Source organism: Aspergillus versicolor (assembly GCF_001890125.1).
Source record: "Aspergillus versicolor CBS 583.65 unplaced genomic scaffold ASPVEscaffold_5, whole genome shotgun sequence".
NCBI lineage: Eukaryota > Fungi > Ascomycota > Eurotiomycetes > Eurotiales > Aspergillaceae > Aspergillus > Aspergillus versicolor.
The window spans coordinates 16,067-30,273 of record NW_024467528.1 but is presented as its reverse complement, the minus strand read 5'-3'; the positions used below and the strand labels follow the sequence as shown (position 1 = coordinate 30,273).

Sequence of the window (14,207 nt, the reverse complement as noted above, 5' to 3'; positions counted from 1 at the left end):
GACCTCAGCCCTACTCCAACTTCCCCTTCTGGCCCTTGATATGGAGAACCCAGCTGCCCTGAAAGAGTTAGCCACATGTTCCAGGCAGCAGTGTTCCAGTCGGAATTACCAGGTCCAAGGGTCTCAAACCCCATTGGCTTCAGATGCTCCACCTCAAACATAAGACAACGCCTAAACAACGCTTAGGGACAGCAAGCTTCGGCGGAATAAAAAAGATGACGCACCCCAGGCGGCCCCAGCCGCCCAAGCCGCCCAAGCCGCTCGATAGCCTTTTAGGCGTGGTGGATTTACGTTGGATGACGCATCACAAAATAATAGCATCCCCACAGACGACACGAAGTTGACTGGTCTGTTACACATCCTCGTGCTCGGGGGTTTCAAGCAAGAGGACATGGAATGGGGTGACACTGTTGCCGCATTCCATGAATCCTTTCAATCTTACCACAGGTCATGCCTAGATCCCTGATGTATATAAAAATCAATTATTGCATATTACCTTCTTTATAAATGGGTGGTGTAGCTTTTAGCGTACCAAAGCGCCAGCATCTCCAATGTCATAAAATCTACCGCGATCAACTGAAGATTATGGACCGCGAACGGAAGGTCCAACCCACACAAGCAAACTCTGGAATCAGCTTCAAGCGATTGTGGATCCGGCAAGGAATACCAAGGTATCCCCTGATAGTTGACTAACATCTCAAACTTGCCCGATTTCCCGATCCAGGCAACACGCTACCTATCCTATTGGATGCAAGGTGCGGGGGAGGCAGGGATAACAAATTGCTTAATCTGCCAAGGCGAGTCAAGCCATGTGTCGGCTGTTGATTCAAAAGCCGTGACAAAGGCCGACCAGCGGAGAACTAAATAATGGGCTGCAATATGTGGATGGAAGAATTCCCCATGTTGTTCAACCTTACCCCGTTTATTCCCCCGCGTCTGGAGATAGCTTGTCAGTCATGTAGTCACCAACCAAGACCACTATTGTTGTCTATTTCTCGGTGTATCTGCAGCGGAGCCACACGAGGAGCCCTCCGGAGCTTTGGTGGCTCTTGCGGGTATATAAAGATTGAAAGCAGCCGCCATTCTGAGCAGTAACTACAACGTCGTCCAGAGTCCAAGCCCACCTGCGTCAACATGATTCGACCTCAAGCTTTCACGGCCCTCTTGACTCTGCCAATGGCTTTTGGCCTGGCTGTACGCAAGGAGGAACCCGTCTCTCTGTCCATTCCCTCGACAGCAGCTCCGGGCCACCAGACTCTTGATGCGAATTTCCTGTCATACTCTATTGAGTTTTCTTACATGCTTGATTATGCAGGCAATAATTCGTGGGTTCCCGTGTTCTTGGAAGATTAATTTTACATGAGGGAGACATGCTAATGGTCACACTGCAGCCACCCTAACGAGTTTTCAAAGCAACTATTGGAAAATATTCACGATATCAGCGGGGCATATCCCATAATCAGAGCCGGCGGGTCCACCTCCAATAGGGCTGTCTTCCTCTCGAACCAATCTGAGGCTTTAGTTCAAGAGTTTGGCTCGGATCCAGATCAGCCCAAATCGCTAAGCATCGGACCGGCTTGGATGGAATCATTCCAGCAATTTCCCAAGGATACACAATATATTTACGGTCTCAACTTCTACGATGGCGATTCCGGACTTGAAAAAACAGTGTCGGAAGCTGCCGCTGCATACAAGGAAATCGGAAGTCATATTTATGCATTTGAGATTGGGAACGAAGTCAACGGTATGTGCATTTTCTGGGCCAATGCTACATCCCCCACATAGTTTGAGCCATATCCTAACATTGCATCTGCAGGATTTCAGTGCAGTAGCCGCCGTGACTGTGATTACACCGTTGCCAGCTATGCTGATCAGTTCAAGGAGTACGCTGCGGCGATTGTAAAGCAGTCTCTCGGAGACGCTCCCAAGGGTGACAAGGAGCCGCTTTTCCAAGGGTGTGCATTCACGGCGCCCAACCATATAGGGTTCAATGAAACTCCGTTTTGGAATGTTGAAAATGCGCTGAAGGAGGGACTGGACTCTACAGGCATGGTGAAAACGGTCGCCGACCATGATGTGAGCAATGTTCATTTACTTCTTTTCTTGGCCTCGATGTTGGTACTAACACCGGCAACAGTACATGGGATCAGCGTGTGACGGGAAAACCGATGCAACTATCGAGGACGAGTTGCTCAACCATCACCACATGACAGACAAGATGTACAACCATGAGTATCTCGGGAACTACTCCGTGTCCAAAGGGGTTCCCTATGTTCTGGGCGAGACGAATTCAATTTCATGCCAAGGTCTCGCGAACGTGTCGGACGTCTATGCTGCGGCCTTGTGGTCTGTGGACTACACGCTCTATGCCGCTAGTCTGAATATATCTCGTGTCTACTACCATATGGGCACTCCGTATCGGTACAGCCCCTGGCAGCCACTGAGGATAAATGAAACTGCAGCACACGTGAAGCCGCTCTATTACGGCAATATGTTCGCAGCGGCAGCTTTTTCGGGAGGAAACAAGCAGGTTTCGGTTCTGCTAAACGAGAGTTCTCTTGCAGCGTACGCGATCTACGATACGGATTCCGAGTCCAAGACCTTGTTGAAGTCGGTTGCCATGCTCAATCTTGATGTCTGGAACTCCACACAGCCTGCAGATGAACGGCCATACAAAGCATTCAAGCTGCCGAGCGACACGTTTTCTGGTGCTAGTGTCAAGCGACTGACAAGTCCGGGAGTCGAGATCGCCGATAATATCACCTTTGCCGGCCAGCATGTAGATGACAAGGGATCGGTGGTTGGAAAGCAAGAAGTTGAGAAAGTAAGCGATGGAGAGGTGCGGGTTGCAGCTGGGGAAGCGGTGCTTGTGACATTGTCATCCTGAGCCGTATAGGTCGTTGGGCATCCAGTGGTTCTTGATGCTAGTAGGCCGATTCATGGTGATGGACCACCACTAATCCTAGTCTAATCTATATACCTTTAGTATAGATAGATAGGTCTTAGTCTATTAAATTATAGTATAATTTTTATTTTTTAATCTAGTTTTTTATTAGTAAGTTATTATAATTTAAAAATCTCTTTCTAGTAATATAATAATTAATAATTTAGATCTATAAAAATTTTTATATTAACTAGATAGTACTATTAGAGAGAGTTAGACTAGATAGTATAATAATTTAATATATATAAATATATATATATTAATATAAATTATTATACTACTAAGAATCCCTAGACATATATACAGGTGTCAGATAAGGTCTGCCGATCCTTCTTAAGTCCGGTTGGCCCTAAGGATATTCTTGAGACAAGAGGGAAAAGAGTCTTCGGTAGATATATTAACAGAAGAAAGTAGAAATGTATAACAGTCTGGGATACTTTAAAAGGTAGACTAGTTATACTTCCGAAAATAACAGACAAGGAGCAGACTCTAGATATAGTATAATAATAGTCTTTATATACCTTTATCTATTATATTACTTGATATATTTCTTAAAGTGTCTGCTTTATCATATCCCCTGATATGACCGTAGTCCTATCCTGGTATAGCATTATATCGCCTGATATAACCGGGTCAGTCTATTGTTGTTCTGTCGTTGTCACAGCGCTAGCTGTGCCGCAGTAGGTTCATTGGCTGACAATGTCCGCGTTCCTTGACAACAGGTCAGGTTGGTCCGGGTTGAGGTCTCATGTACTCTAACCTGCTGCGGGTTTAGATATAAAAAAGTTTAATCTAATCTATAGCAGGTTTAGGATAGATTCTATAGATTTAATCTAGAAAATCTAAAGATTAATAATACTAATCTTTTATAGTAATATACTATATTAAATATAGCTAGAGTAATTTTTAAATTAGAATATATTAAAAAATTTAATTTAATTATACTTTTATTTTAAAGAGATTAAAATATCTATTTAAATAGCTACTTTAATAGATAATAGATAAAGAGATTTAATTTAATAGCTAGTTAAGATTATAAATATCCTTAATTAAGAGATTAATTAAAGTAATAAAAGATATTTAATTAGGTAGCTACTTGAAGTAATAAAAGATATTTAATTAGATAGCTATTTAAGATAATAGAGATCTTTAATTAGAAAACTACTTAAAATAATAAAGATCTTTAATTAGAAGACTACTTAAAGTAATAGAAGATATTTAATTAAATAGCTACTTAAAGTAATAGAAGATATTTAATTAAATAGCTACTTAAAGTAATATTAGATTCTAGAGAAAATCTAATAATAATTAGATTTATCTCTTAAGTAAATATATTATATTAGTATCCTATTCTCTAGATTAAATATAGTAGTAAATTAAGTATTAACTACTTAACAGGAGAATCTTATAATTCTAATAATAATAAATATCTAATAAGTATGTGATCCTCTACGGTGGTGCTTGGAGATATCAATACCTTTGATGTATATCGGGGATATTGATACCCGGTAGCCCCACCATCAGTTAAGATAGTTGCCGATATCTAGTAGATTATATATAAATGCTTAGATAGCGGATAGATTTAAAAAAAATAATAATACCAGAAGTATGTCTTCAGACTATACTTTAGTATTTTAATAGCTTTAATATTTACTGATCTCAGGATATTATTATATCTGGTAGTATGTCTTCGGTTTTACTGGTGACCTTGAAGGAAGGGAGTTAGTAGATTAAAACTTCTAAAAACCAAGCTGAATAAGAATTAGTAGAGAATATAATATTAATAGGTCTACCTATAAAGAATCTTTCCATGCTCTTAGAACCTGGAAAATAGTTAATAAAGAGATACTTCAGGAGGCATGAGAATAATATTCTAAGAAAGATAAATTCAAGATCAAGAACTATTAATTATAATAATAGTAATAATAGTGAACCTGCAGAATAATCTCTATGGTATTCTTAGTAATACTAATAACTATAATCCCTCTACTTAGTGGGATGATAATATCAGGGTAATATAGTATCTTATTAAGTAGTAAACTAACTATACTCCAGCCTTAACCCAGGTTATGGATCAGTGGAATTAATCCTAATAAGAAAATCAAGAGAAGCTATAATAGCAGGAACAGGCTCTTGAAACCCTGAGGAGATAACAAGATAATAACATAATAACCTAACAAGGGTCACCTGCAGAGATATTAACCCTAAGTTAGGAAGTAGCTACTCTATCTAGAATAATAAAGCTCTACCTGAAATCTTTAGATATCAGGAAACTACTGAAGTATAGTAGATAAGTTACTAATAATACTGTAAGTAGATAGCTATAGTCTATAGAAGAGTATTTTAAGGCTGAATATACCTTGGCAGGAAAGAATCCTTAGAATATATAGAAGATCTATTATACTAAGGATTTTCTTGATAGAATAGCCAGGACTATATAGTAAGTACAGGAGGAAAAAGTATAAGAAAAGGAGATTAAACCTATTAATATCTAGTAAGGATTCCATAGATAGATTATAAGTAATTTCAAGAAATTTTTTAGTAAAGATAAGAAGTAAGAATACTTTATTAATTATATATAAGGAAACTCTAGCATGGTAAACTATAGTAGTTAATTCTTAAATATAGCTATTTAGATTAAACTAGCCTTGCCTGAATACCTTATAATTTAATATTTTAAGATAAGAGCTAAACCTGCTCTTTAAGCCTGTCTTATAAGAGATCTTAATATTTCTATTACCCTCAAAGGCCTGGTATAGAGATTTAGCTAGTATAAATAAGAGAATACTATTACAGGATATTATATAAATATAGTATAGGTAGGTATTAAATAAACTAATACTATAGATTTAAATATTCTTACTAAATATTCTAATTAATTAAATAAGAGAAGTCTAGAATAGAGATTATAATATACAGTATATAAAGCTTATTTCTAATATAATATAAAGAGATATTTAAAGCTTATATATCCTAACTAGATAAGTAAGGAGAAATCTAAGTTAAAGAACTCAGGAAAAAAATAAGATCTCTAGATAAGAAAAAACTAGTGGCTTAAATAATAAAGATCTCCAGAATAAATAACTAGAAGTTAAAGATTCTAGATATATTAAAACTTTTTTTTAGAAATAAATATCTAATCCTGGAGTTAGCCTGGAGACTAGTAGCTATATTATATATAATAGGATTAGATATTACTTTATATACCTATATTATCAGGTTTAGAGTACTTACTAAGATTATTAAAGTTCTTATTAACTCTAGAGCTAGCTACTTATTCTTCTTAATCTAGTTAGCTGACTAACTCCGGGAATATCAAATATCCTAAAAGATAGAGTAACTAGAAGTAAGAGTAGCTAATAGAGAGTCCTTAATTATAAAAGAGTATCTCTAGCTATCTATAGCCTTTAGGAATTAGAAGATAAGTATAGGAGTATATATATTAAACCTATTATATTATAATATAGTACTAGGATAAAATTAGTTAAAGATATCTAATCTATAGATTAATTAGAGTATATTAGAAATATATCTCTAAAGAAAGAATAGATAATATATATATATTATCAGGTCTATTAATATCAGAAACTATATCTTAAGTATTAAATTAATACTAGAACTAATAAGTATAAAGCAGGCTTCTAGAGCCTTAAGAAAAAAGGGAAAGAAAGCTATTCTAGTAGTTATTCAGCTACTCTAGGATAATAAGATAATAGTAGAAGATAAGATTAAAGTAATTATAAAGAAGTTTGTAGTAGTCTTCTAGGAGAAGCTTCTACTAATACTCTTTCTTAAATAGAGGCTTAAATACTAGATTAATACTAGTAATAAGTTACTAGTAAATCAGTCCTTCTACCTACTATTATAATAAAAGTTAGATAAGTTAAAGAGACAGCTTATAGAGCTCTTTAGAAAAGAAATTATTAAGATATTATCAAGTCTATAGAGCTTTCCTGTTATCTTTACTCTAAAATCTAGTAGGAAGTAGAGAATATATATTAACTATTAATTATTAAATTAGAAGATATTAAAGAATAGATATCTCTTTCTATAGATTTAGGATCTTATTAACTAGGTTAGAGAAGTAAAATATCTTTTTAAGATTAATCTCTTTTCAGGATATTAGTAGATCTAGATAGATAAAGTATTAGTCTAGAAGATAGTATTTAATACTATCTTTAAGAAATATAAGTTCTTAACTATATTATTTAAGCTATTAAATATACTAGTAATATTCTAGATATTTATAAACTAAGTTCTAGCTAACTATCTAGAAATATTCTACTTTATTTATTTTAATAATATACTGATCTTCTTGAATATATAAGAAGAATATAAGCACTATCTTAGGATAATTCTAGATATATTATAGCAGAATAAACTATTTATAAAGAACTTAAAGTATATATTTAGAGTAGAGAAGTTAGAATTCTATAGTTATATTATTAGAAAAGAGATAGTCAGGCCTGTACTAGCTAAGCTAGAGATTATTAATAAGTAGCTTTAATCTAAAAATATATATAAACTTTATTAGTTCTTAGAACTAGTAATATACTACTAATAATTTATTTATAATTTTACTAAAATAGTAGCTCTGTTATACAAACTCCTAAAAGAGAAGGATACAGAAGAATAGAAATAAAAATATTAATTAATACTTTAGAACACTAGTTATAAAAGAGTATTCTAATAACTGAAGAATATACTAGTTATAGTACCAGTTCTCTCTATTATTAACCTGATAGAATGATTTTAAATTAAAATAGATATATTAAAATAGGTAATAGAGATAGTCCTTAACTAACTAATAGAGAATAATAAATAGTATCTAGTAGTATTTAATAGATAAAAGTTAAATAGTATAGAGAGGAATTATCCTATCTAAAAAAAGAAATTCCTAGCTATTAAAGAAATATTATAGTACTAGGAATATTATCTTAAGAATAGAACTATAATAGAGATCTTAATAGATTATAAAAACTTAAAGTATTTTATAATAACTTAAATCTATTCAAAATACTTAATATATTAGGTTAAGAAATTCTAAGTTTATAACCTAAATATTAAGTATTACCCTAGAATAGAGATAGTAGTCCTAGATACTATTAATAGATATCCAGATTTTATTAAAATAGGTCTAGTAAATACTAGGAATACCATAGACTAAATTATTATAATATAATAGCTGAAGAAAATTATAGGGCAGCTTATATTAATATAGTTAAAACAGGCTAGAATATAGAAAGAAAGTTTATTACAGTATTTTACTAAAGGAGTTTTACTATTAGATATCTTATTAATAAGAAGTATTAAGATAGATAGAAGATACTTTACCTATAGTAGATACTAGAATATAATAGATCTGGATATAGAGGATATCTTATTCTATATTAATAAGAATAAGACTAAAGCTCTATACCTATAGGAAGGACTCCGGGACTTATTTATATAAAAAATATATAAATTATATAGCTATTTAGGATATCTAGAACTACTTAATACTGTTAGTATATAAGTATAGTAGCTGTTAATATACTAGGATATTCAGGCTATATTATATAAATATCTAGCATGCTAGATATCTTAAAGATTCTATATAGGCCTGGAGAGAGAGTAGTAGAGCTATATATTCTAAATAAATATTAAGTCTTTTAAATAATAGGGACTTAATCTTATCAGCTCTTTACCAGTAACTCTAAATAGAAATTAATAGATTATAATAGCTATTAATTATACTACAAGCTAGCTGGTAGCTAAAATAGTTCTAAATATAATAGATAAAGCTATTACTTACTTTCTATATAAGAATATCTTTATCTAGTATAGAGTAATAAGTAAACTTATATTAAATAATAGGCTGAATATCTTATTAAAAGTAGTAGCCTACTATATCCAGCTCCTGATAGTAAAGTATTAAGTTATAACTCTCTACTACCCATAAATAAATAGATATATTAAAAAATTAAATAGAGTCTTAGGATTAATACTTATAAAGATACTAGTTAGTAGACTAGTATATCTATAAGATAAATATCTTTTCTAGGTAATACTTACTACTAGAATTAGAGTCTATAGTATTATTAATACTAGCCTATTTAAACTTATTTATAATATTAAGCCTAGACTGCTGGATAATAATATAAGAGAAGAACAGGTTATATAAGAGAATTAGTTTATCTAAATCTAGTATACACATGCCCTAGTTAATAAATACCTGCTAACTTATGCTATTAAATAATAGATTATCTAGAATAATCTTATTAAGAAGTATCTATTTAAGGATAGTAACTAGGTTCTTATATATAATAAAATACTATAGAAATTCTAGCTAAAGTAGTTTAGCTTATATTAAATTTTAAAATAGTACCTGTTAGGAATATATACTATTAAAGAACCTAATAGTTAGGTTATCTATAACCTAGTTAATAGTTAATACTTAATTCAGGTTAATATTAACAAGCCTGAGAGACTCTAGTTATTAATATAACTAGCCTTAAAATTAAAATAGATAGGACTTATACTCTAATATCTGGTCAAGGTCTAGTAGATTATTAATACTATTAAACTAGCTCTCTTTTTATACTCTAACCTATCTATATAGACTAAATAAGAGTAGAAATAGTAAGAGTATATAAAAGTATACTTAAGCTTAGTAGAAAAGAAAAAAGCTATTAGAAAATTAAATTAAAGAGATATAAGAAAGACTAGAAAGCTATATACTTATAAAACTTAGTTTTAAGAGAAAATAGTAGTATAATTAATAGAGAAATATAACTTTATATAATATATTTAAAAGTTAGAAAAGAAAAAAGACTAGATACCTGAAAAAAACTTATCTATCTTAGATAATAATAATATAGTTAAAAGAAGTAAAAGCCTCTAAAGAAATCTCTATCCTTAAAGAGATACTAGAGAGGTAGATTTTAATAGGCTATTTACTATAGTTATTCTATATTACTAGGAGTAATCAGGATAGACTTATAAAAAAAGCTATATAAATATAGAAATAGATCTTAGTATTTATTTTAAAGCTAAATAACTAGGACTAAGCTACAGCCGAAAACTAGTTTTAATAAAAAGACAATAGTGTTTAGGCCTTATTAATACTAATAATATTATTATTACCAGTTTTTTTAATAACAGGAGCAGAATTATCTTTATCAAGCTTAATAGATACTGTATATAAAGCACCAGTTATTATAACCTCCAGATCTAAGTCACTGTTATTATTATATTTAAAATTAACTGGTATAAGAGCCTCTAGTATAGCCAGGGCTGTCTTGGTTCTTTTCCTAGTAGACCCAGGAGAGTAGTACTAGTGTTTCTTTAAGGACTCTGTCTTAGACTTACTATCACCCATGACAGGCTGACGGGCAGGGCTTGGGATCAGACTAAAAAGTTTATTATTTTAAAGGGCAGCAGCCTATATAGAGTTAGAAAAGGGAGAATAAAAGGCAAGGACAGGAGTATACCTGGAGTATAAGCTAGTAGGCTTCTCAGGTCTAGAATTTATAGATATTAATCTTATTAACAGTATTAAGGGCTTGAAGACAAGCAGTAATAATAGAATTAAAAGTTAATAAATCCTATACTACTTTAAACAGAAGGCACGGATTATTCTATAAAGCAGGGAATATGCCCCAGGCAAGTATCTTACTATTAAATAGAGTTTATAGTAAATCTAAGAGATTAGTAACTACTCTAATAGAGAGTTTAATAACAGATAATAGAACCTTGCCAGGATATATGGTTAGTATAGGCTGAACTGAAGCCTATATAGTCTTATAGGCTATAAGCCTTGTCTAAGTCTCCTCCAGACTACCAGAACAGTAAACCTCCCTAAACAAGACTAATATTAGTAAGATTAATAGAGATAAAAATAAGACAGGCAGAGATAATAACTTACTCAGAGTATAGAGTAGTCTAATCTTGTAAGCCCTGGTTTATATAGGTAGAATATTTAGCTCTATTTCTAGCCTATATATAGTTACTATATAAGCTAAACTATATAGTACTATAATAATATTTAGGTCTAATTATATAACTTATAAAGACCCCACTAGTTTAGCAGTATATATAAGCTTTATCTTTAGATAGGGCTTCTCTATAGAGATATAAGATATAGTTACCTTTCTAGTAGGTAGTTTAAGATATTTTAATAACTAGTCTATCTTTATAATCTAAAGACTAATTAGGATCTCTAATAACTAGGAAAAGCAGGATCACAGTTAAACTAGGAGCTAATTTAATAAGACTAATCCTGTCAGCCTCCAGAATAAGACAGGCTGGGGAAATAGATTTATAAGTATTTAATAAGGCTGATTCCTCGGCAGGCTCTGGGATATAAGAAGGGATAACTATAGATATAGTCTGCTTTTTCTTTTATAGAGAGGGATTACTTTAAGCTATAGTATAAAATAGAGAGGGCAGTAATATTAATAATTAATAACTAGATAAGGGGCAGGTGATAGGCACTAATAATAAGAAATATAAGGGATCAAGAATACTGATAATAAAGAGAGTTAAGATAACAAGGATAAGATATATAGAGAGGTAAAAGGGAAGCTAAGGATTTAGTAAGGGTAATATAAATAAATAAATAGACATGTTAATTTTAAGGCTTATAAAAATTTACTTAACTATAATAAGCTATATTAATTAAGTTAACTAGTCTGTTACTATAGGGAATTATACTCTCTGAATAATAGAGATCTTAACCTTATAGTTTCTTTAATTCTACAGACCTCTTAATAATATAGAATAGATATAAAGAAGATTAAGAATAAAATACCCTAGAGGTTTACTTATATATCTCCAGCCTAGCTTTAGCCTTATAAAGACTAAGTAAGGCCTGTATAAGCTTATAAAGACTTATTTTATCTTTCTTTCTATCTTAGATTCCTGACAGTACAAGGACTAATAAAAATATGAAGATTCTATATATATAATCTCCAGGAATCTTATAATAGTTTATTTTAATATAGATCTATCCCCTAATATTCTTTCTAGATTAAATAATATATAAACCAGTCTTCTTTATATTAATATAAGACTTCTAATAAGCTTCTCTATATTTAGGAGGAATATATATCTACCTGGATAATAAACCATGGGCTGTCTAGGTAGACAGCTAGATAAGTAGAGAAGGATATAATCCTCTATAGTAGTACTCGGAGATATTAATGCCTTTGATATATATCAGGGATATTGATACCCGGTAGCCCTACTATTAGTTAAGACAGTTGCCGATATCTAGTAGATTATATATAGATACTTAGATAGCAGATAGATTTAAAAAAAATAATAACACCAGAAGTGTGCCTTCAGGCTGCACTTCGGCATTTCAATGGCTTCGATATTTACCGATCTCGGGATGTTATCACAAGTAGTTATTAATAAGGATTAATTTATAGTAGAATAAAATCTTCTTATTTCTAAGGATTTTCTTACTAAGTAGTATTATAGTTAGACATGTATATGGGTTGGGTTAGGCCGGGTTGAGGCCTCAGGCACCCTAACTTGTAGCAGGTTCAGGGATCTGATTAGTTATCCTAAACCTATGAGAGTTTAGGCCGGGATAGGGCAGGTTCTACCTAAAATTTTAAGGCTAATCTTAATTAGGATATAATTATCTGTATACTAACTTATTTAAAAAATAATTATTTATAGATTTAGGACTAGGTTCTATACTCTATAAATCTAAATCCTTCCTAAAAATAGAATTTTTTAAATTTTTTAAATTTTTTATATAAAAACCTATTTAGAACTAAAAAATAGATATTTTTAATATTTTAAAATAAGTTACTAAGATATTTTTTTAAAATCTTAATAAATTATATAACTTTAAATATTTTAAGTTCTAGTAAAAGAATATAGAATATTAAACTATTAAACTATATAAAATTATATAAAAATTCTAGAAAAAGTTTTATCTAAGCTATATAATATTATTTTAGGTTCTGCAGGTTCTATCTATTTAGGTTTAGGTTTTCTAAAAAGAGTAAAAACCAGCTCAATTTAGCTATCAGGGAAAAGAAAGATATCAAGAGTCCCAAGAATACTCAGCCCACCTTGCATGAGGTTTAAAATATATAATAGATATAATAGATATACTAGACTAAAGTCTTATTCAACCCACTGGATATTAAGCACCACACAAAGGCTGAAGGAGAGGGTTATCGCGGTACTTTATTATGTAATATAAAGAGACAGTTCAACATCTGTGCTCTATACCTGACAATAGTATATCCTATTTGATTAACCCTACTCCCTAGGCCTTTCTCTGCCGCACGTGTGATGGGTTATCTGGCCTGTAATTAGGGCTGTTTCACGGCTGTCTTACCTTCTGTTCGTGTTCCTGTGGAATACTAGTATATATCTTTCTATCTTAGTAATTGGTAATATAGTGAAGACTAACCCTGATTTATTAAATCTCTATGCAGGCGGTGTTATTCTTGTATACAGAGCCGAAGTATTAATTTCTGAATATACTATATTTAAGCGATGAAGGGCTGGGGAGCTGGTTAGTATCTAATTATATGTACCTGCTCTGAGGATATCTATATTAGGTGTTGGTACACCAAGCCAGCCCTGGGATATATTTCTTCAATTAGCGGAATGATGCCAAGATGAAGGATCAGATCTCGGTTATAGTATTATAACTATAAATAAACTATTTAAATATAGTATCAGAGACTTTAATAGAGAATTCCAGGCATTCCGATTATCTCACAGGTCTCGCTAGCTTTTTTTTTTTCCAACTATCAAAAAGGGCAGGGTCATCTTAAGGATTAATAAGATGCTCTATTGGCTCGTCCCAAAATTTAGAGTTGAAAATACGAAATCGATTTGGGCTTTTTGCATTGGCACCAGAGGACAAATACGCAAATACGTCAGTGGAGTATGGGCGGCTAACATCAGACGCTTGTCATGGATGGCACCACGGGGACAGATCCATTGAATAGCTTCTATGTGATAGATCTCTCTAAATGATAGCTATTGGTTTGGTACCTATAATGGAACATACTACGGCAAGCACCGGAGTGATCTGGTATTACGCTTTGGAAGGTGGCCAGAATATATAACTATATATAACTATAGTATAAAGTTAACTTTGTCAGCACCCCCCCTCCAACAACTTCCTAGTGCTAGATGTTTAGAGTTATTAAATTGATAATCCCATAATTAGATAACCAGGAGACGGATGGAATATTTAAAGTGTAGCAAACTCTATGCTTTCCTGGATTAGATTCTTATAGTTATA

The 14,207-nt window shown here is 32.1% G+C and overlaps 1 protein-coding gene across 1 annotated transcript; it reads left to right on the top strand.

The window, feature by feature from the left end:
* Nucleotides 1-1,176: 1,176 nt before the first annotated feature.
* On the top strand, nucleotides 1,177-2,887 carry ASPVEDRAFT_131611 (uncharacterized protein; the record flags this gene model as incomplete). Its single annotated transcript, XM_040806838.1, has 4 exons — nucleotides 1,177-1,325; nucleotides 1,392-1,744; nucleotides 1,817-2,076; nucleotides 2,138-2,887. 4 exons carry the CDS (start codon nucleotides 1,177-1,179, stop codon nucleotides 2,885-2,887), a joined length of 1,512 nt encoding a protein of 503 aa, XP_040667775.1.
* Nucleotides 2,888-14,207: the final 11,320 nt, after the last annotated feature.